This window comes from Acytostelium subglobosum (assembly GCF_000787575.1).
Source record: "Acytostelium subglobosum LB1 DNA, scaffold: scaffold1, whole genome shotgun sequence".
NCBI lineage: Eukaryota > Evosea > Eumycetozoa > Acytosteliales > Acytosteliaceae > Acytostelium > Acytostelium subglobosum.
The window spans coordinates 1,785,692-1,809,067 of NW_012236531.1; the positions used below are offsets into that span (position 1 = coordinate 1,785,692).

The 23,376-nt window shown below is 42.8% G+C and overlaps 10 protein-coding genes across 11 annotated transcripts; 3 read left to right on the forward strand and 7 right to left on the reverse strand.

Moving 5' to 3' along the window:
• Window positions 1-32: 32 nt before the first annotated feature.
• Window positions 33-1,803, forward strand: SAMD00019534_007460 (hypothetical protein; the record flags this gene model as incomplete). 2 transcript variants are annotated; one of them, XM_012904179.1, is made up of 4 exons in its annotated part: window positions 33-782; window positions 987-1,016; window positions 1,081-1,473; window positions 1,546-1,803. In XM_012904179.1, coding segments are annotated over 4 exons (1,431 nt in total), but the record flags the coding sequence as incomplete, so codon positions are not given. The 2 variants fall into 2 exon arrangements, with proteins under 2 accessions (XP_012759633.1, XP_012759634.1); XM_012904180.1 differs by lacking the exons at window positions 987-1,016; window positions 1,081-1,473; window positions 1,546-1,803.
• Window positions 1,804-1,854: 51 nt separating this feature from the next.
• Window positions 1,855-5,233, reverse strand: SAMD00019534_007480 (hypothetical protein; the record flags this gene model as incomplete). Its single annotated transcript, XM_012904181.1, has 7 exons — window positions 1,855-2,373; window positions 2,566-3,301; window positions 3,377-3,575; window positions 3,650-3,881; window positions 3,948-4,505; window positions 4,587-4,976; window positions 5,069-5,233. Coding segments are annotated over 7 exons (2,799 nt in total), but the record flags the coding sequence as incomplete, so codon positions are not given.
• A 2,249-nt stretch (window positions 5,234-7,482) lies between these two features.
• Window positions 7,483-8,460, forward strand: SAMD00019534_007490 (hypothetical protein; the record flags this gene model as incomplete). Its single annotated transcript, XM_012904182.1, has 2 exons — window positions 7,483-7,501; window positions 7,562-8,460. 2 exons carry the CDS (start codon window positions 7,483-7,485, stop codon window positions 8,458-8,460), a joined length of 918 nt encoding a protein of 305 aa, XP_012759636.1.
• A 264-nt stretch (window positions 8,461-8,724) lies between these two features.
• On the reverse strand, window positions 8,725-12,476 carry SAMD00019534_007500 (hypothetical protein; the record flags this gene model as incomplete). Its single annotated transcript, XM_012904183.1, has 4 exons — window positions 8,725-11,192; window positions 11,257-11,520; window positions 11,583-11,690; window positions 11,771-12,476. The coding sequence occupies 4 exons, from the start codon at window positions 12,474-12,476 to the stop codon at window positions 8,725-8,727; spliced, it is 3,546 nt and encodes a 1,181-aa protein (XP_012759637.1).
• Window positions 12,477-13,192: 716 nt separating this feature from the next.
• SAMD00019534_007510 (hypothetical protein) lies at window positions 13,193-15,096 on the reverse strand (the record flags this gene model as incomplete). The annotated part of the gene is made up of 2 exons (XM_012904184.1): window positions 13,193-14,692; window positions 15,013-15,096. Coding segments are annotated over 2 exons (1,584 nt in total), but the record flags the coding sequence as incomplete, so codon positions are not given.
• Window positions 15,097-15,428: 332 nt separating this feature from the next.
• Window positions 15,429-16,385, reverse strand: SAMD00019534_007520 (hypothetical protein; the record flags this gene model as incomplete). The annotated part of the gene is made up of 3 exons (XM_012904185.1): window positions 15,429-16,050; window positions 16,111-16,226; window positions 16,293-16,385. 3 exons carry the CDS (start codon window positions 16,383-16,385, stop codon window positions 15,429-15,431), a joined length of 831 nt encoding a protein of 276 aa, XP_012759639.1.
• A 587-nt stretch (window positions 16,386-16,972) lies between these two features.
• On the reverse strand, window positions 16,973-18,289 carry SAMD00019534_007530 (hypothetical protein; the record flags this gene model as incomplete). Its single annotated transcript, XM_012904186.1, has 1 exon — window positions 16,973-18,289. One exon carries the CDS (start codon window positions 18,287-18,289, stop codon window positions 16,973-16,975), a length of 1,317 nt encoding a protein of 438 aa, XP_012759640.1.
• A 175-nt stretch (window positions 18,290-18,464) lies between these two features.
• On the forward strand, window positions 18,465-19,371 carry SAMD00019534_007540 (hypothetical protein; the record flags this gene model as incomplete). Its single annotated transcript, XM_012904187.1, has 3 exons — window positions 18,465-18,815; window positions 18,891-19,201; window positions 19,275-19,371. The coding sequence occupies 3 exons, from the start codon at window positions 18,465-18,467 to the stop codon at window positions 19,369-19,371; spliced, it is 759 nt and encodes a 252-aa protein (XP_012759641.1).
• Window positions 19,372-19,435: 64 nt separating this feature from the next.
• SAMD00019534_007550 (hypothetical protein) lies at window positions 19,436-20,707 on the reverse strand (the record flags this gene model as incomplete). The annotated part of the gene is made up of 1 exon (XM_012904188.1): window positions 19,436-20,707. A coding segment is annotated over one exon (1,272 nt), but the record flags the coding sequence as incomplete, so codon positions are not given.
• A 383-nt stretch (window positions 20,708-21,090) lies between these two features.
• Window positions 21,091-23,002, reverse strand: SAMD00019534_007560 (hypothetical protein; the record flags this gene model as incomplete). Its single annotated transcript, XM_012904189.1, has 5 exons — window positions 21,091-21,411; window positions 21,476-21,671; window positions 21,746-21,802; window positions 21,874-22,244; window positions 22,310-23,002. 5 exons carry the CDS (start codon window positions 23,000-23,002, stop codon window positions 21,091-21,093), a joined length of 1,638 nt encoding a protein of 545 aa, XP_012759643.1.
• Window positions 23,003-23,376: the final 374 nt, after the last annotated feature.

Below are 23,376 nucleotides of genomic sequence, written 5' to 3' on the forward strand. Positions count from 1 at the left end.
AAAGCAATACGTATACCTATACAAATACATATATATATATAAGATATAAAGATATGATATCAGCTCTTTCTTGGATTCCCAGAGGTGCTTCAAAGGCAATACCTCAAAAGTATGACCCATCACAAGATGAGGACATGATGAGAGCAGAGGGTATCGACAAGTTGGAACTAGAGGACGAGTTGAGAGATGCTGATCAGGACGAAGATGAGGAGAACAGTGAGCAACAAGAGGAGGAGGATAATGAGGAACAAGAGGAGGAAGAGGACGAGGAGAAAGATCAAGACAAGGAATTCAACGATAGATACAACATGGATGATTATGATGAGGACGAGGAGGAGCAAGGTCAGGACGAGGACACTGGTCTCAAGTTTATCAACAAGGCAATGAAGGGCCTGATGTACTACAAGACCGGAGATGAGGATCCTTATCTCAACGAGCAAGACGAGGACATTGAGGACTTGGAGGACTTTATCATCAGACCAACTGATGCCATCTTGATCGCTGCCGTTGCCAACGACGAAGACGATTTCTCACATCTCGACGTGATGGTCTATGAAGAAGACTGTGACAACCTCTACGTTCACCACGACATAATACTTGGATCATTCCCCATCAGTTTGGCATGGATGGACCAGAGCCCCATCGGAGGTGCCGAGAAAGGCAGCTTTGTTGCAATCGGTACCTTTGAGCCTGCCATCGAGATTTGGGATCTTGATCTAGTCGACAACCTGATACCAACTGCCATCCTTGGTCAATCAGAGGTTGACAAGGGTCAAAGAAAGGTAAGAACAATTTGAGTCAAAGTGATTACTGCCTGGTACTAACCTAAACTCTCTCTTGTACTTTAGAAAAAATCAATGATGACCTCTGGCAGTCACAATGGTAGTGTTATGGCATTGTCTTGGAACTCTCAACAAAGGAACGTGCTGGCAAGTGGATCAAGTGATAAGACTGCTAAGATTTGGGATATCACAAAGCAGACCTGCATCAACACATTTACTCATCACAAGGACAAGGTAAGTGATCATTCAATCGAATCAGCAAACATCAACTAACTAAACTATCATCGTCAATACATAGGTCCAAGCATTACAATGGAACAAACAAGAGAAGACAGTACTGTTGTGTGGTTCATACGACAAGAGTATATCAATTATCGATGTCAGATTGGACGGATCATCATACTTTAAGTGGCCATTGAGCTCAGACTGTGAGTCCCTGCAGTGGAACCCTCACAATCCAAAGGAGTTTGTCGTTGGTACTGAGGATGGTATGCTCACATGCTTTGATGCTACGTTGGGCTCTAACAGCAAGCCTCTATGGCAGGTGAAGGCACACACCAAGTCAGTTGCCTCTTTCTCATTCTGTCCTTCGCAGGCTGGATACTTTGCTACTGGTTCCTCCGACCATACCATTAAGCTGTGGACAATGGCAAATGGAAAGCCAACTCAAATCGAACAAAAGAGCATTGGAGTAAGTGTTTCATCAAATCAACGAACCATGCCCGACTAGTACTAACAATGTAATCAACTTCAACTTTATTAGGAGGAAGTATTCTCAGTATCATTCTTTGAAAACTCACCATTCGTCTTGGCCATTGGATCAGAGCGCAATAGACCAGTTGTGGTCAACACAAAGAGATTCAAATCAGTTCAGACTGCATTTGGTGTCACTGCCCCTGAGGGTCCAAAGGGTGAACCAAAGTTTGGCAACATAGACAAGCCTCGTCAGAAGAAGAAGGTTGGCGAGAGTGATGAGGAGGACGAGCGTGACTACGAATCAGACGAAGAAGAAATGGACGACTAAACAACTCTTATTAGATATATTCTACTTATCATCGATCATTTATTAGATTAGACTTCCACCACCACTGTTCCTGTTTCCAGCACCACCTGTGGCAGGCTTATTGATTGGTGGCGGTATGTTGAATCCTTGTTGGTGTCCTTGGCCAAACTGTTTAGAGTTGATGTTGTTGGCAGGAGTCATACCGCCATAGTTGTTAAAGGCAGAGTTGTTGTTGTTGCCGTTGAACCCAGAGTAGTTGGTATTGTTGTTATTCGAATTGCCATTGGTGTATCCAGTGTTGGTAGGGTTATATCCAGCTCCAGTGTTGGTGTTATAACTGTTATAGTTGTTATTGTTGAATCCATTGCTGTTAATGGTGTTGTTGAATCCAATGTTGTTGTTACTGTTGAATCCAGAATTATTGTTGTTGAAACTAGTGTTGTTGTTATTGTTGAATCCATTGCTGTTAATGGTGTTGTTGAATCCAGTCGAGTTATTCAAACCGGACGTGTTTGATTCGAATGGGTTACCAAATGTGTCGCCATAGGCTGTGGAAGATGTGGATGAAGTTGTTGTGGGTTTCAATGACAGACCAGAGAAATTAGGCTGTTGGTTTGGTTGTGTAAGGGTGGTGCTGAATGTTGATGATGTTGAGTCCAATGATATGTTGTAGTTTGGACCGGTCATACTGGATGACGAAGACATTGGTTGCAATGGGGCGGATGATGATATTGGTGTCAATGAATCAAGCGATATGTTGTAGTTGGCACCGCTGCTTGGTTTGTTTGATTGTGATATGCTCTGAGGAGTCATTGTTGTTCCAAATGGCGTGCTACTGCCGTAGTTGGAATTATGTGAAGGGGTTGTTGTCATCACTGGCGTGGAGAACATTCCACCAGATGAAGAGAGTGCTGCAGGTGGAGGGTTGAGTGTGGGCTGAGTTGCTCGAGTTGGGCCAGTTGACATACCAGAAAAGTCTGGACTGTCAAAGAATGATGCTTGAGTGTTGGGTGGTGGAGGAGAGGAAAGCGTCGATGACGATGCCTTTGTGATGCTGCTCGAGGATCCAGAGAGGAAGGTAGTTGGTATTGTAATCTTTGGTAGTTCCTGCTGCTTTGGTGTCGCTTGTTCCTCGAATGAGTTTGCATTGGAGTTGGCTGGTGGTGAGCCAATGACATTGTTGAACTGGTTCATCTCCTCGGATGTGTTCTTTGTGAATCGACGAAGATTGTTGAGTTCGTTGTATCGCTCATTCTCGTAGGTGGCCAAGACATCTTTGACAACCTTCATGATGGTTTTGAACTGCTCCAGGTCTAGATGCTTGTCGGCAGACAGAGGTATGAGTGCTGGGAGGACCTTGAGTGCGAGAAGCTCACCTCCAAGTTTCTTTGACACTGCCTCATAGGTGACGACCAATGCCTCAAGGATTGGTGGAGAGTTGTCAACAGATAGTACACGCTCTAGTGATGGTATCATACTATCAACGATCAACTTCTTATCCAACAATGGGACCAATCTAAACAAGTAGTTTTTGTGTAAGCAGGAAAAGTCCTCGTCCAATGACAACAACAACATCATGATGGCAACTTACAATGAGAACCAGTGAATTGACTTGGTTCGAATATGTAGAGGGAATCCTCCAATACAGAGGTTAGTGAGTCGAGGAATCATTCCAGCGACAATCGCATCAGGATCAAAGTATTTGATCAGTGGAACTGAGAGTGAGAGGCATTGGAAGATGATCTCTGGTGTTGGTCCACAGAGTGTACCAAGGACCACTGGTAGGATATCTATTGAATCATTGAATCGATATTGATGTTAACATTTTTGGCCTACTACAATGATGTTGATTGTTGTTACATACACTTCCTGATGTAATCATTGCTCGACTTCTCAATGAACATGTTGACATTGTCAAGGATACAAGAGAGTACATCGTTCTTTGGAGTCTTGCTCAATAGGATTGGTATTAATGGCTGAGCTATCAAGTCATTGAACAGTTCCTTCTTGGCTGTGTTGGCGATGGAAAACACATTAGGTAACACGACATAGACTATTCTTTCGTTTGCCAACTCTGAGATCAATGTTGGTAGAATCTAGATTGTATGATGTTGTATTTAAATGGTAAGTGAGTGTTCGTTTGTCCTTTAGTACGTACATACATATGTGATCCTCATTCTCTCAGAGAACTGACTAAGGATGCGGAACAAGCCACGGAAGAATTGCAGCTTTGACTCATCCTCCTTCTGGACAATGTTGGTGAGGTAGACCAGTGATTTGACCTTGACGTCTTGGAAGTAGGCAGATCGGATGAAGCTATCCAAGTCACCTCGAAGTGATGATTCACCCAGCAGTATAGTGCACACTTTGGCACTGTCACTGTTGTTGGAGTTGGCGGCTGCAGCCTTTCGACAATTGACCAGTGTAGTGGCATAGTATGCCAATGGACCCATCTTTGAGAGGTTCTCCTCAGTGCCAGCGTGTTGATTGTTGAGGTTCAGTGCCAACTCGCATATTATACGACCTATTGAGTACAGGTCACTGTTGTACTCCCAATGTCTTTGTTGAACGTATTCAGGTGCAAGATAACAGAAGCTTGGTAGGAATGAACCAACCTCTTCATATATGTACTCTTTAAAATCAGGACTCAATCCTGATAGTTCTGGCTCCTTACTATCTATCGAGCATGAGAATCCTAATCCTCCAATCTTCCATTTCAACTATTATGTACATGTTATTGATTGCAGAGTAAGTAAGTAAGGAGGAATGAATGAATGAATGAATGATAATGTGATACATACATTCTTTGTAATGAATATAGACTCTGGAGCAATGTTACGATGTAATAACTTTGCAGTTGTATTGAGGAAGTGAATACCCTCTAGTAGTTGTGATATACCTAGTTGTATCTCCAACTCCTCGAATGTGAAGTGATGCTGCTTGAACTCATCGCTGGACACCTGATTCGACTTTGATCGTTGACGATACTGTTGTATTAGATTGTCCAATGTTGCCAACACTGGTTCAGTTGCAAAGTACAATGATATCTTTGTCTCCTCCACAGCATTGACAACATTCAATATCGATGGATGTCTCAGTCGAATCAAACTCTGTGCTTCACGCTTCAAGTGACCAAGTAGCTCATCCTGTGCCGATCTAGACATCTTCTCATATTGTTTCTTATCGAATAACTAAACATTACATTTATTCATTCGTTCGATTGGTATAAATAAATAAATAAATATATAGTGATTGGTAATAGTGTAATTGATATGATACTGACAAATACAGATACATCCTCACCAGATGTCTTCTTGGTGGCGTCATGTATCTTCCAGTACTTGGTATGAGCATTCGATTGTTTGAGATCAAAGTCTTTGACTGGTGATGACACTGCCGAACTAAGGAATCCCTTAACCTTGGCTGTTAGGTCCATTATTATACTATCTTATCTATCTTATCTATCTATCTTTGTATCTGATTAATAGTTCGAATAATAATAATAGATGTCAAGCACATGATCAGCTCTTCAGTTATTTTCAATTTAATTATTACCATGTCGCTTTTTGTCACCAGCAGAAGTGGCCCAAAGAGTGGGAATACATCCAAAGTGATGATTTTGAAGTTCAAGTGTCACACTTTTCCAATTCCTATTATTATTTGGATAATGATCATTAATATAAAAAATATATATATATATTTATTGATTCAATGCCTTGGATAATAGCTTTGCCAACTGAAGATTGGTCAATGGTGGTGTGTCTGAGGTGGTTGGAATGCCCATTGTGGTCAGGTGTTGTCTCAAAGTGTCCTTTGTCAGTCTGGACATCTGGAGAATAGTTTTCTTCTTCATTTGTTCTCTGAGTTGAGCAACGTCATTCTCTGGGAGGGGGACTGGAGTTATGTTAACCTCTTGGTGTGACACTACTTGGGGTTGACTCTTGGTGGTTATGCGCTTGGGTCTTGTTGTTGATGTTTTTGTTCCAAAGCTCCAAAACAATACAACTTCATGTGTAGCTCTGGATAAAGGGACAAGAAGTGCTGTTGTGTCGTCGACAAGTCTCCAAATGATTTGAAATACTGTTTGGTCATCACTATATGAGCAGAAATGCATAGTGATTGTTGGAATAAAATTGAGCAATGAATACAAAATAGTGAATGGCATGGCATCTTGTATTCTTTTCATTGTCCATCCTGGTTTGGTAATGATGATTAAGTGTGAAAGAGTGTTCATCTTTGAAAGTTGAGATATGATCGGTTGATGTAATAGAGGTGAAGATGGTTCACTTGGTGTCCGGCTGTTTCTGATTGGTGTTTTGTCAAAGACCAGAGTAAGTTCATTGAGATGTTTGTGACCAACTAGATTGAAGTTCTCAGGAGAGAATTGAGGGCATCGAATGGTCATTGATCTAACTGATGGAATGTACTCTGGAATGAGTGGTTGATTGAAGTTGCCAAAAGTTAAACGTGTAACATTGTTGGATAAATGACCAGTTTGGAGAGATTGGTTGAAGAGTTTCATTGACAACTGAGTCACAGATGGCGGTATGTGTCCATCTTGGAGTGGTTGATTGAATTCATAAAATGACAACTGTGTCACTGATTGTGGCAGGTGTCCAACTTGGAGCGGTTGATCGAATCTATTAAGAGACAACTGTCTCACTGATGGTGGCAGATGTCCAGCCAGAAGTGGTTGATTGAATATATTAAATGACAACTGTGTCACTGATGGTGGCAGACTTCCATCTTGGAGTGGTTGATTGAATACATTAAACGACAACTGTCTCACTGATGGTGGGATGTGTCCAGCTTGAAGAGGTTGATTGAATACATTAAACGACAACTGTGTCACTGATTGTGGTATCTGTCCAACTTGAAGAGAGTGTTGGTACCCCCAAATGACAACTCTGTCACTGACTGTGGTATCTGTCCAACTTGAAGTGGATGATTATAATAACTGAGTGTCAATTGAGTCACTGACTGTGGAATGTGTCCGACTTGAAGTGCTTGATTGAATGATCTAAATGACAATTGTGTCACCGATGGAGGAATGTGTCCGACTTGAAGTGGTTGATTGAATAATTCAAACATCAGATGTGTCACTGACGGTGGTATGTGTCCGATTTGAAGTGGTTGATTATATGCACTAAGAAACAATTGCGTTACAGACGATGGCAGATGTCCGACTTGAAGTGGTTGTGTGAATTTAATAAGTGACAACTGAGTCTCTGATCGAGGTATTTGTTCATAGTGAAGACAATAGAGGTAAGTCGAAGGTTCTCGATACCTATATAGGTATTCATAAAGATTTGTTCTCTCCCTTGGTACAACACCAAAGTGGTGATCCAAAGATGGTGCGATGATCGTGTGCAGTGAGAAGATCCTTCTGTTTACCAAGAGAAAACATAATACATCAATTGTATCAAGTTGTAACAATATGATTCTTAGTACATAAGTCGGTAGTAATATTAACATTATTATTTATATGATTGCCTAATATTAATAATCACTAGTATTTTTCTCTAATCAAAACAAGGTCTTTAAAAATTTGGAGATTTTCAAGTCAGCATTTACAAAGACATGATATGCAGCAGGAAATGAAAAGCCCGGATCCCCATTGATTGGGCCCTCAAGATTGGAAATCAAGTACAAAGGGTTTCCGATATTTGGAACAGGATGGAAACATTGTATTATCAAATGAGCGGACTCCAAGACAGTAAGTATACTATGTTGTAATGATAAAGTATTGCAATTCTAACCTAAAACTATTTTACAGATTACTACCCTGGTGACTACAAGTATGTCTTGGTGATGGTCCTGAATCCCTTGCATAGTCAACGTATTCCCAAACAGAGCATCTCAATCACTTGGGAGGACCCTGGCCAAGGAACAAGGACATTCTCCACAATGATCAGGTACATCCATGTTGATACTGATGGTTCTACAAGAGAATTCACTTTCCCATTCTCCAACAACTTCGCCACCACGACCCCACCTTGCCAAGACACCCCATCAGACCCTAAGTATGCCAAGTATGGAAGAGTTTGCTATAGAGGGTACAATGATATGCCGTGGATGATTGCTTTTGACTTCAATGGCCCCAACTTCATGAACAGCAAGTCCGCACCGAGTATCAGAGTGGAGGGAATTCCTGGTCTCCAATCGGGTGCTCTCATCTCTTGGACTACTGGCGAGGCGATTCTCATCGGATCCAATGGACTCCTTCTAATGTCCGAGCCCAACTCTGCCACCACTTATGCCCAGTATGAAAGGTCTATCTCAGGAAGAGGTCGAGAATTGGAAGACGATTGCTCTGACAGTTCATGCACTAATCGAACTGACGCTGGCTCCTTCAGGTTTTTTGTGGGCGGGTCCCCAGCGAATGGGCAATACATCAACCACGACGAAACCCATGACTATTACTGGTACAACCGTCTTTCTTTCCAGAACAAGAATCCAAGCCCAATGTCCAATGTGGCTTCCTTCAGTTTGGATCACACCAATCTCCCAGATGTCCCTTCCAGCACTCAGATTCGGGTCGACTGGGTCATAGTCATGTCTCCCTTCGAAGCGAACCAAAGGTTTTGGAAACTCAACGCCACAACTTTCAACATCATGACGGACTACCAAGACTTCAAAGGGAATGTTCTCGCTGAGTATCAAGGGAGTAGTTGATACTCAGCGAGAACATTCCCTTTGATTTGAGCAACTACTCCCTCTGACCGACGGCGCCCCCAGGAAATACTTCTCATTCGATAATTACAACTATCCCTTGAATGGAGGTATGAGCACCTTGGACAGGAGGTTTAACTTCAATGCTCCAGGTCCATCCAGGAGCTTCACCTCCTACAATTAAACTGTGAGATTGATTCAAATATTCATATTAACTTTATCTTGTACTGAGTTGGGCAACTTTGATGTAGTATCCAAACATAATTATTATTTATTTGTATCCTTCTTACTCATCCTTGATATCTTCTCCATTGCAACATCCTTTAGACGTCTTCCCATTAGACGCTTCTTGACGTAGATGGCAGTGACGGCAACAATGGCAATGAAACCGACAATTACCAACACAGTGATCACTGGCACCTTCCACTTGTCGTTCGATCCACCACCGCCACTCTTTGCCTTGCAGTCTGGTCTTGCCAATGGGAATCCACCATCCTTTAGCAACAGTCCAAAGTTTGGATCGAGATCAACCTGAGTGCTAAAGTGTGGCACGAGCATTGCTGTGTAGAACAGGATGTCATGTGATTCGTTGATGGCTGGTGGCTTGAGTGTATCCGAGGTACCGTCCAACATGACGGTGTTGATCACGCCTGGTCTAGAGTCACTGATCAATCTGGTGGAGTACTTGGCACTGATTACAACACCCTCATTCTCTGATGGTACATCCAAGAATGTCACAGAGCCAATGGGCAGCGGTGAAGGTTCGTATGGACATCCATCTGGCGTTGCCTGAACTCGGTCGCCTGATGTCTGGTAAATCAATTGAAGGATGTTTAGGTTTGACTGGAATGACCAGTTGGTGATGTTGACGTAGAACTTGACAGAGTTGGCACTCACAGGTATGAGCTCACCGGCAAACTTGACCGTGTCCTCCTTCAAGAATACCATAATTGTGACGTTGAGTTTGCAAGTGTCGTTGGGGAACTCTCCAATGAAGATGTACTTGTTTAGGTCACTGCTCCTGGTCCATGTGATTGTTGACATGTCCAATGAACGAATGATCTTATCCTGTGACACCTCACGAATGTACTTGACACCAATGTTGAAAGTCATTGTATCACTGGGCAGTGTTGCGGTGCCATTTGGATTGACGACTGGTGCCTTTGATGAACGCGAGTTCGACAACTTGATGGAGCAGTCTCTGCCACCAAAGCCTTGGTAACATTGACAATAGGCAGTGACCTCTGCCTTTAGACATGTACCCTGACTGGAGCAATCATTCGGACACTCCAAAGGATTGGCGTAGAAGAAGAGGTATTGTACAGTGACCAGAGCACCATCAGAGTAAATCTCCACTGGTAGTGCAGTGCCATTGAATGGTACCGTACCCTTGAAGTTACAAACAATCACCGTACTGTTGATGTAGTAGAGATGATCACATTGTTGACCACCAATGGTCACATTGATCTGATAGCTTCCAAAGCCTGTGCCAGTGATCGTGACATTCTCTGTGGTGTTGAAGTTGGACGAGGACACTGATACAATGGTGGTCTTGACCTCTTGGTACTCTACTGATACGGTGTTTGACATCTGTCCATCCACTGTGATGTTGATCATTGGTGTGCCGCTGAGTGCTGGTACTTTGAACGACAATGACTTGTGTGGCAGGAGCATAGTGATTGAGGACAGCAACTGGATGCCTTGAACAGAGATCTTTGATATGTTGGCACCAAAAGATGTACCAGTGATTGTTACTACACCAGAGTCAATGTTTGTGGCACTGTTGACTATGTTGTTGATGTTTGGCGCTAGGTAGCCAATGTCAACAGTGTTGGAAGATGCAATATTGTCCAACACCATGCCAATCACTACTTTCTTTCCAGTACCTGCGGGCAGTTGAGCGGTAAAGGCAGTGTCGTTGATCAATGACGTGATGCCAGTTGGCACTTGATCGATAACAACCTTGATCAATGATTGTTGAGTGTAAAAGTTGGCACCGTACACGGTGACCTCAGCTCCTTCTGTGCTCAACTTGGATGGTGAAACACTTGTGATACTTGGTGTAGGGTATCCAAAGGTCAGTGTGTTGGATTGGACACCATCGACAATGGCGAGGAGAGTGTGTGGACCACCGTAGCCAGCTGGTAACTTGACGCTAACAGAAGAACGATCGTTGTTGACGCTGTCAAAGTTCAGTGTATAGTTCTGTCCCTTGATGATGGCCAGGAATGTGTTGGTGCTGAACTGATGTCCTGGGTTGGCGAGCTTCACTGCCACTGTCTGTCCGGCACTGGGAATCACAATATTGTTGGCCGATGTTGATGTGTAGCTGATCACTGGAGAGTAGCCACCAAACTGAGTGAACACTGCAGCACAGATATCAGTGCCAGCAGTCAGTACTAGGGTGCTCCAAGTCATATAGAGTCTGTTGCTTGGCAGCAAGCCAGAGGGAGTACTGGTGCTGAAGTAGGGTGTGGCCACCTTGTTGATGTTTGGACCATATGTGTATTTGTAGGCGCTGTTGACATAGGTGATGCCTTCGTAGAACTTCATACCACCCTGGGTGGTCAATTGTGATACTGTCGTGTTGATAATGTTCACTTGAGCGGCAGAGGTCAATGTACCAGGGTATCCACTATAGTTCTCAAGTGTAGACTCCATCGAGTAGTTGTATGATGAGGTAAATGTTGCACAGGCAGAGTAGAATGAAAGGAATGTGTTGGTTGTAGTGTCATCTGAAGATGTAGCGTTAGGAGTTAGTATGTTGTTTTCAAAGTAAAAGGAGCAAGGTTGACTTACAGAATGGAGCATTGTTTGTAATACTCATAACACCATTGATTACAACTCTAATTGGTAGTATACTCTCTGTCAAGGTGTTGGTGATCGTACATTGGATAACCTTTCCAACCACACCATTGACGTACTTGACATCATTACATTGACCAGTCTTGGCAGCACCCAATAGGATGCTGACCTTTGAAAGGTCCGTACCAAAGTTATCACCAACAATCGTTACAAAGCTGTTCACTTCAGTGTTTGGGTATATATATCTAACAATGGCAGCTATTTAAAGGTTAGTATTAGTATCATGAGTGAATGGTTGATTGAATATGTATTATACATACGAATATATTGATACCTTGTTGGAAGTATAATTGTATCACTTCCATTTGAGAATGTTACATTGACATTATATAGTCCAGCACCTGATGGTAGGTTACAAGTAAATCCACCTTTGATAGTTGTTGTATGTATGTATGTTAATAACAATGTCAATGTGTTCTTTGTTAAATGATTAGTTGGTAATACTTACTTGATGTAATACTATTGGTATTGATTGGACATGTTAAAGATGGACTTGGAGTGGCTGTGTTGTTATCGAAGGGCACCAGATTGACTGATGTAGGTGTGTAGGAGGCGTCCAAAGAGCTGCTGTAACCTTTGAACGTGATGACACCACCGGATGTTCCAGTTGAGCCATTGACTATTGGTGAGCCCATGCCACCAAACTCACAGAGATAAAACTGACTCTCGGTTGCCTGTAGATTGTTGATGGCCAGTCCAAAGTCACCACCTCTTCTAAAGGTGGACAGGTAGATCTCATTGTCAGAGAGCGATGGCTCGGTGAGCGCCCATGGACAATAGGTCAGACAGCCGACGCCATTGTTGGACGAGTCGTAGAAAAGCATCCCATTCTCTGGTCCGCTGTTGTAGTACCACTTTTGGAACATCTGGTCATAGGTGCGACCAGATATCCATATCTCGTTGGGACTACTGGAAAAGAGGCCAGCCGAGTTGACCCAGTTCCACTCGTCCAATGTGGTTATTGTGGCCAGGTAGCCAAAGCCACGGCCCGTCGTAGAGTTAATGGCGGCACAGGCATTGATAGCACCAGTTGCTGTTGTCTTTGTATTATATAGGATATATTCGTGATCATTGTTGGGGTTGATAAGTGATAGGACTGTGTTTGTTGTCAATAGTAATACCAACAAAGTTGGTAATATGTTGTTGTTGGTCATGTTGATAAATAAATAATAAATAATAATATGTATGTATGTGTATTCAAACAAATAACATCATAGTAGTTGTTGATAGAGAATGTAGTGAGTACTATTCTATTGGTCATTTAAACTCTCAAAAACGCCTCGTGTTTTTTTTTCGTTTGGATCTGATCAATCTGATCCGACCTGTGGCCCAATGTACACGTAGGTGTTTGACACTAAAAACTCCGCATTAACCGAGAGGCACACCAACCTAAATTTGGGTTGTATTTGCACGATCAGCTGACAATTTTAGACAAGGACATCACAATCGGGTCTCAGTGTTTGGTGTCACTACTATGTGTGGAATTGTACTTAATCCAAGGTATTGTACCATTCCACACACAGACACCGTGACTGTTCAGTGTTGAGAATCTCTCTGTCTTGAAAGATCTTGAAAAGAAAAACTCTTTCATTTGACCACCAAGAAGTGTTGTCGTTCAATATTATGACCTTGTAAGGGGTCGGAAAACAAAGATATGATGATGTCGATTCGACAGGTCTTCTATTTGTTTGTTCCATCCGTGCGTATGTACATACTATGAACAATCCCTTGTGTCCATCTAGATTGATGTTGGTGAAAGGTTATATTATTCATATGACATCACCATTTTGGAAATTGATGGATATAGTAGTTATCGTAATCGGTTAATAACAGATAATGGTTTAGATGAAGTTAACTTTAATGACGTTTAGACGACTGGGTAGGTTGGTTGCGAGGCAATACCACAGTTGTTTCCTCTGTTACGGGCCATCATGATGTATCCCTGGTTACCCCAGTGAGTGGACCATGAGTTCTTGACCAACCAGTAGTCGGAGCCTTGGTAGGTGCCGTAGCCAATGGCGAGAACCTCGTGGTCGAGGTCGTCAATGCCGTTCTGGCAGACGGTCGAGTAGTAGACACCGCTCTGGTAGAAACGGTAGTCTGGGGCTGAGGCATCGATGGCGATGGCAACTGGTCCAACGGTGGCAACGGCGTTCTGGAGAGCGGGCTCAGAGAAGGAGGTGACGTTGACGTAGCTCTTGACCTTGACGGTGGAGAGGGTCGAGGTGGAATCGGCACAGTAACCGTTCTGCATCAAGTATGGGTAGGTCTGCTCGTAAGCAATGCCTCCAAAGTTCATGATGTACTGGAAGGCGTCAGAGGCGAAACCTCCACCACATCCTTGGGACTGACCAAGGTAGGCACAGTCAACCAATTGCTGCTCAGAGAGCGAGACAAGCTTGCCAGTGGCGATACAGTTGACTCCCTCGAGTGAACCGGTGGAGCCGAATGTCCAGCATGAACCACAGACACCTTGGTCCTTGACCTTGGTGACACATCCTTGCTGTCTCCAATCGACGGTGGCTGGGAGAGCCTTGACACGGTCGTCGTCATGAACGTCGTGGGCACCGTTGTGGTCTGGACGTGGGACGCGTGGCTTGATCTTCTGCTCAAACTCCTCGTGGGTCATGTCACCAAAGTGGTTCATGGCCAGGGTGTAGGTGGACTCCTTGGAGTTGTGCTTGATGATCATCTCACGGGAGGCCTTGTAGTTGTTGAAGCGCTCGTTGTGCTCGTCACCAGAGTACTCCTTGTTGTACTGGGTCTTGTATTGGTTGAACTCGTCCTTGGTGGCCTCATGCTTGGCATGGACATCCTTGGCAACCTGCTCAAAGAGACCGGCAAAGGTGTTGGTCTTTGGCTCGCCCTTCTCGGCCTTGCCACAGACGGGTGGCACGTTGAAGAGGTACTCGTATGGGCTAATGTCGGTGGTGAAAGTGTCAAAGTTCAACACGTAGATGTCGGGATGGGAGTCAAAGATAAAGTCAACGCCGTCCAGGTAGAACTGGATTGGCACTCCTTGGGCATCCATGTAGAAGGTGTAGAAAGCAGCGACACCATAGTTGACGACCTTTTGGGAGTACGAGAACACGTTGACACCATTGACAGTGGAGGTACCGTTGTAGACCCAGGTGGATGGGTCGGTTGGCAGAAGCTGGACGAGCGATCCGTTGCCTGGGATGGACTGACAGATCTGGGTGTTGACACGTGGTCCAACCGAGAAGGTAACGTCGTCGTTGAAGAAGTTCAAGGTGACGTCGAGGCCATTGTAATAGCTGATGTACTGACGGTTGTTGACGCTGTCGTAGATCAACTCGATTGGCTCAGTGATGTTGAAGTATGGGATGTTGAATGTTCCATTCATGTAGTACTGTATGTGTCGATGTTTGCATCATCGGTGTTGGTTTTAAAAGTAGTAGATGTAAGTATGGGATTGAAATTAGGTTGGTTTGGCATCATTGGTCGTTGTTGTCGGAGGCGGAGTGAGTGAGTGATGGGACTGCATCAGGTCCTGTGAGCGGAAAATAAAATTTGATGTGTGTGTATGTGGTGAAAGACGAGCATAGTGCAAACAAACACAAGTAGGTGATACTTATGTGTGTACACGTACGTGTCATGTGTATGTTGTCTATCTTTTTGTTGTTGTTGTGTGTAGAGTGATTTCTGTGTGATTGTATTATTACTACATACCTGAGTTGGAGTTGGAATGGGTGGAACAGCAGCACCAAGTGCCACTGTCAAAGTGATGCACAACAGCAATAGTTGTTTATACATTTTGTAATGGTCTAATCAAGACGAGGAGTAAGGTCAAGTTTGATTAGTTTGTGTGCTTTAAAAAGTCATAAACATATATAAATATAACATTTATATATTACTTACATATAATAAGTTGAATTGGAAATGAATTGATTAGATGGAATAACAAGTCCTTTATTCATGGAGTAGGGGTAAAGAAACAATAAAAAATTCAGTTGATTTTTCTGTTTGATCTGAACTTTCGAGTGATTCTTTTCCAACGACCTCTGCCTCAGCACTCTGACACTCAGTCACATGATATTTGTTAGACCTTTCAAAGGTTGGGGGTTGTTTAATTTATTATACAAGTACTAGCTGTTACTAGAGATTATTGGAGGCGATGCAAAGGAAACATTGGTCACTCGTCTTCCTGTTCTCATCACATTTGGAGACTGGAACTCTGCCTTTAGCACTGGCTTGGTTGATGGTGCTTGCCTGCTGATCAGTTCCCCCTGTGTACTACGGGCCAATGATGATGATGATGTTGTTGTTGTTGTTGTTGATGGTAATGTCTTTAGATCAATGTTGTCCTCGGTAGTATGTGACTTTCTTCGAGGATATGTCATTCTGTAGTTATAGTCCTCTTCAATGTTTGGATGACTGGTGCTGCTTCCCTCACCTCCATACTCTCTTGCTAGCATGACTCCTGGTGGAGCCTCATGGATTGTCTGTCTGGTTGATGATGATGTGTCAGCTTGCATCTGTTGGTCGGGGATAGAGTAGGCTGATTTGGATGCAGTCAATGGGATTCCAGTTCCCACTGGCATTCTGATGTCGCCATGGGCATAGGATGATGACAATGGACCCTTGCTCAATGGAAGTGGGGCCTTATTGTCTATTGGTTTTGGGACAAGAGAGTCATCCGATGGCACAAAGAAGTTTACAGGGACTACCTTGGTTGCTTTCAAATTCTGTGAAAGGTATGCACATAATCTATTATAATTATGATGATTAGTAAAACAGTTAGAGATAAGATATTGACTAGGAACATACTTCTTCTTCTTGTTATTGTAGGGATTGATTAGAATCATATCAATGTTGAATTGTGATACCTTGGACTTGATAATGTTCTTTGATCTACCATACTCCAAAAAGTGAAGGGATTTAATCTATATATAATTGTTAGTTTCTTAATACACAGGTTTACTTAATCAAGAATAAATAATTAAATATACCTTTCTCTTGTCCATTACTCTTCCAAAGAATCTAAGTGTGTGTCCAGCGGAATTCTTGTCTACACTTCCATATCTGGCCTTTGCCAGTAGCATTACCCAATCATTGGGTTGGACCATCTCCAATGATTTGTAAAAGGCACAATAGGATTGTGGATCGTCGTCAATTAATACCAAGTACTTCATTTTGTGTAAATGGTAGATAGATATAAAATTATAAAATAAAAGTTATAGTTGTAGTTGTTACTATTTACAAAGAGAATATTTCTTTCTTGAGTTGGAAATAAAGATGATTCTTTCTTTGAGTTTACAGAGTCTTTATCTATCAATGTTAACAACTAACATTTTTAAATAATCGGTTGGAGTAGTAAAACACTCCCAGACTGAAGTGATGTCCGATTGGTCAAGCACACCAATTACACCTTATCCTCAACCAATGTATAAACAGATTATTTCCAAATGAATATTAGATTGACCCTTTAATTATTATCCAACAATCCCTAAAAGGAATCAATTCCAAAAGTAGTTGGGGGTCACAAGGACCACCACTTCGTGAACTTGAAACTGGATGCATTGGGGTTGTGGGAGGTTAGGGGAGAGTGTTTAATGAGGTGTGGTGCAAAAAAGGGGAAGGTCCCCTCTCTTCCCCTCTCCCCTCCCTTCACTCTATTGAGACATTGAGCCTAATAGGTCTTGGAGGTTTGAATGGCTATGTTGTAGCGGGTCTTCTCTTCATCGCTGATGGCACACTCTTCTTTGAAGTTGACTGGGGTGTTCTTTTTGCTGATCTCCATGAACTTATCCCATGGACACATGCCATCCACCTCAAACTCCTTGCACTTGCCAATGTGTAACACTTGTTGATTATATACCACCTTTACAAAGTGTTGTTGTTGTTGTTGTAGCTGTTGTTGCTTCTGTTGTTTGTCCTTCTCAAAGAGTAGGAACTCAAGTGATGATGCAGTCTCTGGATGCTTGTTATCAGTGTACATATCATAGGCCACAAGCAGTGCTCCAAGTGTAGTGTCATGCGCAGAGTAATGAGCAAACTTGAGATCGGATGTAGCAGTGTCGTTGTTGACCTTGGAGGTGAGCTGCGTGCTCAGATCACCAATGAAGCGACCAATGCCCAGTCGCGAGAGCTCAGGGAAGAGTGCCAGTTGCTTGTACTCTTTGGAGGCCTCTAGATACATCCTGTTGATGATCTGATCGGTGAAGCCATCGGGTAGGGGCAGGCCATGGTTCCTGAAGCAGTCGAACGAGTTGACCAGACCAGCGTATGAGCGCCACGAGGAGATGTAGAGAGGAGAGTCGCTTCCCTTGGACTTGTCAAAGATGCCCTGCAACTTGGTGGTGAACTCTGCCAGGCCACTCTGCTTTTGCTCCTCCAACACGGCAGGATGCTTACGCAGCAGTTGATAGAGGAACAGATACTTGGGACATGATCGACGAGGATAGATATTCTCCACGGCTTCTGGTCGGATGTAGAAGGAGGTGGCTGCTTGTAACATGTGCTCTTGGGCGTCGGCAAAGGAGCCACCATACAGGCCATGCATCAGAGAGCGTGCAGATGATATGGTCCTCTCACGGTCGGATGAGCGTACATAGACCTCACCGGGCTTATAGTCCTTGGAGAGGTATCCTATACCATCGATCAGAAGCTTTCTATAGTTGGCACCGAGATTGATGAGGTCTCGCGTTCCAAACACAGTGAGCTGACCCAGACTGCACTCTGGTCTAGTCTCATCACGATCAACAATGAGGTTGTCGGTGGAGTTGCACATCCACAGTGCCAATGGGAAGCGGGTTGTCTCTGGTGTTCGTCTTCCGTGTCTAGTGATAACCTGCACCATCTTTAGATGGTAGCCAACAGGTTTGTACTCCTCTACTGGCGTTAACAGTGGCTTTACATTATTGAAGAATGATGTTGCAGACTGACTCTTTAGTTGATTGATCTTCTCAGTGTCAAGTTTAGATGGTACTGTATTAACTGATGACATCTTTGTTTACTTGCTTGTAGTTGGGCTGAGAGTATGACATTAATTGGGTTTGGTGATCATCAATCCTTGAGTTCACCCCGTTCTCTTTCAAACACACAGACCATCACTTGAGTTACATTATGATAGAATAACACTCTTTTGTAATTCACAAGTACTCTAGAATCATATAATATATATGTCAGGGTCACCAAAGTTCTCATCATCTACTGCTGGACTATCTTCTCCTAAAGTATCCTCGAAGCAGCAGCAGCATCAACTACATCAACAACATCTTAGTGATAGTATCGACAATGATATCAACAATGCATCGATGATAATGGATAGTACATCACCTGGTGCACCAAAGGCATCATACACCTCTATATACGACTACAACGATGACTTTTCACATCATGTCAATATATTACCATCTAGTGCTACACGTGATCGGCAGTGCTCCAGCTATGCTGACCGTGTTCTGTTCTCTAGCAAATACTACTATGCCTACATTGCAATGATTGCCATCAACTTAATACTTATCATCTGGGTATGGATCACAACAGCAACAGCGTCATCATCATCATTGGCTCTAATCACTGACCTTCATAATCACACTCTGTAGTTGATTATCAACCTGATACGCAAACAAACATCAGTACCAAACCATTGGTTATTCATTGTATTGGATATCATTGTCAACCTGGCACTACTACTAGAGGTGTCACTACAGATCATTTCACAAAAGAGTAGATACTTTAAAGAATGGTCCAATCGATTTGATCTGTTTGTCCTGGTCCTATCGATAGCAGGTCTCTTCATGTATCTATTGTCACATGCGAGCGTAGCGTTCGAGTATGAAGGCATTGTAATTATATTCTTCACTGCTCTAAGATATGGAGTGCAGTTCTTACGACTACTGGCAATGATCAAAAGGTAATTAACATTATCAAACTCAACACAACACTTGGTAAATGATGATCGTTACTAACTGACATTGGTTGAATAGACAAAAGGCAAGAGGATCAGCATTCCAGAGTAGAGTGGACTTTGCAGAGTTGAAGGACACGGATCTAGTCTTTGATATTGATTCATCAGACTTTTGATGATAATATAAACTTATGTCAAATTGTTAGAGTAACTGGAACCATTTATTATTGATTAACCTCTTGATACACGGTATCTCTTTCCATCACGAGTGAGGATACCATCCTTAATTTGACCATTCTGGAACAGACCCTCATATAGATCATTCTCTGGTAGCTTGTGGAGTGAGCCAACGCCCTCCATCTTGCCATTCTTGAAGCTGCCCTTATAGGTCCAACGACCTTCGTTCATTGTCACACCTGTTCCTTGGAAATGCTGGAATGTCGACTTGTATCGATAGCTGTCGCCCAAGACGGCACCAAGTAGGGTGGAGCCCAAATGACAGCTGTGATCCCAGTTGGTGAACTTGCCCAGACCGAGAACACCAATCAGGTCAAAGGCCAAGAGGGCAAAGAGCATGGTCTGGCTCTCAAAGCTAAAGAAGGGCATGAAGATGATGGACACTCGATTGTTTGGCTCAAACATAATGCTGGCGCCCACCACGGAGAGCACACATCCTGAGGCACCAATCGAGGGAATGGTAAATGAGGATGTCACAAGTTTGTGGACAATGCTGGTCATTGAACCAACCAAGCCACCGCCTACGTAGAGCATTAGAAAAGGAAGAGTGCCCATGTGATCGTGAGCCACCTGACCAAATGACCAAAGTCCAATCATATTGAACAGGAGATGGAAGGGTTCGGTGTGCGTAAAGTTGGACAATAGAATGCACAGTGGCCTTGAAGAGACGTTGTTGACTGAGCAGAAGAAGTGATCACCGTATCGGAGCAAGAATGATGGACTCTTGAGAAGCATATAGATGCCCACGTTCACCAAGATGATTCCTCCAATGACCTTTTGGGATTCCTTGATGTTGAACTTTCTTGGCTCATCGTTATCATCCTTTTCATCAGAGTTTGTGTTGAGCTGGAAGACAGACAGCGCAGCAACACCAAGGCCAGCAGAGGAGAACAATACCATCTTTGTGTATTGTTTATCTGAGAACTGATTCTGTTCACTTTGTTGTTGTTGTTGATGTTCATTACGATGTTGTTGTTGTTGTTGTTTGTATCTGTTGTTGTTTATATTGTTGTTGACACACCATGAAGAGAAGTTGCGATTCTGTGTCGTTGCTCGTGTCGATGACAACAGCATAGATAATGATGATGATGATGATGAAGATGATGATTGTTTTACAGGTGTACCATTGAGTAGGTATGATTGATTACACTGGCGTGTCGATACAAGAGTGTTGCTGATGCTGCAGTAAAGATATGAGTTGCCATTGGTTAAACTTCTGCCAGACAACGTGCTGCCACATTTGAGTGGTGATCTCCTAACTAACTGTCTGATCATTCTCTGTAGATGTCTCTTTGTTGTCTCTGTTCACTGTATTTATATGAGACTTTATTTTGAAAAACCCTTTGTGATACAAAACCCACTTTCTTTTACATAAATGAAACAGTGAACTTCACTTGAGCAATAATCAAAGGAAGAGTGGTGATTGTGACCATCAACCACACATTGTATTTTGAACATTTACACTAAAAGTATCAGACAATGAACATCTCAATCGAATGATGGTGACAATTGGTGATTGATAGTGAACACAAGACTACCTTGGGAAACCAGGGTAGTATATCGAGCCAACTTCGACCTCTTCATCTTTACTCCCTTATCTCTTTTTTCCTTCTTCTCTCAATCACACTTATTCCAATCAGATTATATTATTATTATTATTATAATTCGTATATATCATCAGTGTCTACTTCTTCAAGGAATTCGAATAGTGATGTCGATTGTGATGCTCCTGGTTCACTTGTAGTCAGTCCAATAATTGTTGTCGATGGAGAGTTTGTCATGTTTGTTGGCTGGTCTTGGAGAGCTTGGAAATTGATATGACCTTTGTTGTTGTTGTTGTTGTCACTATTGACACTGGTGATACCAGAAGAGTCGACTAATGATGATCCTTCAGAGTTTGGTGTCTCTGGTGCTACCATCTCAAGAAGTGACCAAGACCATTTCTTTGCCAATGCCTTCCCGCTTGAAACATAAGGTTTCTTGATTGTTATATCATGTGTCAGTAGTGCAATGCTAAAATGTAATAGAATTTGTTGTACATACCATTGCATTTGTTGCCTTTGAGGCGTTCTCTTGAACCTTTGCCCAGTTTCCCTCTGAAACTGTTGTAGAGTCCACTGTTTGTTGTTGTGCTCCATCATCAACAGAAGTACCAGCTAGGCTGTTGAATAGAAATGAAGATGCTCCAAACAGTGCCTTGGATATATTGGTCGTGAGTGGTTGTAGGTCCTTCATCGAGCTATAATTAATTGGCAATCGATTGTAATAAGTATATAGTTTAACATTGACCAGTACAGAATATTGATCACTTACCTCTGCAACTTATCTTGAATATTATCCAGTATATCACTTGGTGGTCCTGATGGATGTCTTTATGAATAGATTGATGAGACAACTACTTTAGAATATATATTTGATATCACGAAATCAATCATACATACATTGGATAGTTTGATGGACTAGCTGGAGTAGGATTAATCTTGAACAGTTGTGTTCTCCAATGATTAAAGCTTCTTGTTCCAATCCATGATCTGATCCACCACTCGTTGTACGCTTGCATCGAATCCAGATGAGTGATCACTGACCTTCCATCTTCAATCTTGATTAGATTGGCAAGGTTGGAGAGCAGACATAGTAGGTAGAGCTCGAATTGATCTCGAATCCACTGATCACTGCCAATATACTGATTGGTCTGCTGCTGTGGATCATTGATTGTGTTGATAATGTTGTCAATGAACCTTCTATCCGATGACTGTAGCTCCATCACTCGATTCAGTGACTCATCTCTATATATGATCTCACTACTTTGTATCTGTAGAGGTAGGTTTGTTAGTGTCATGGTTAAGTCGACTGAAGTGTTTGGTCAGCCAATCATACATCAACTATTGCATGTGTTGTTTGAGGAGGAGTCTTTAAGAATAGGTTGTTGCTTGTGCCCACGAAGAAGCCTTTGTAGTTATTGATGATCCTTCCACCACTTCCAGATAGTTCACGAGGTGATACTGGCGCTGTTGTTGGTGGTGGGTTGGCTGGCGATAGGATTGACATCTGATGCAATGAAAGATAGGGATGCACGATGTACTTTGATGAGAAAAGGTTCAAGGGCAATGCATAGTCCTTGATGTCGTTGGTGCTGTGTAGATGTTGTTGGTGTTGTTTGTTGTGTTGCTGCTGCCAATCAATGACGAATGATTTGTTGACAGCCGGATTGTGATTGACAAAGTAATCGTATGAATGGGGAAAGAGAGAGGTGACGGCAGTGATTGTTTCACAGACAGCATTGATTGGCTGTGAGCTAAACACAATGACACCCTTCTCTAGCATGATCAATTTGAACAGCGTCAGACTGTTCCTACCAAAATGGCTGACAAACATCTTGAGTGAGAGTGGTGCGAGGAAGTAGTCGGCTGGGATCGGTATCTTTTGTGTTGGTTGGTCAGTGAGTAACACCTCATGCTGTTGCTGCTGTTGCTGATGGATAGAGACATTGAGTGTAGTCTGCAGGAACTGATCTGATTTCTTTGTAAACTCATTGTTCTGAGTGTTGTACCAATTGGTAAGCAGTTCCATGTTGTTAAAGTCACCTTGATTGAAGTAACAGTAGCTGGCTACAGAGAGTTGTGTTTTGAATGTATGGAATATTGGCTGCGCAGTGATTGAATCAACGTTAATATGATGTATTTATTATATTGAGTTGATTGATGATGTTCACAACAACTTACAAAGTTTGAGAGAATACATATTGATTTCTGTATTGATTGTCTAGTGTCGTCTTGGGTAATGGCATGTGATGGCAAGTCAGAGATGTTCATTTGTTTAAAGTGAGATATAGCGTATAGTTTGTGAGAGGGCTGCATCACAGGATCCACTTCGTTGAGAATGAAGAAGCAATAGTCCTCCTGTGAGTTGTGTACACCATCGGGTAGTGCCAAGAAAGGCAATAG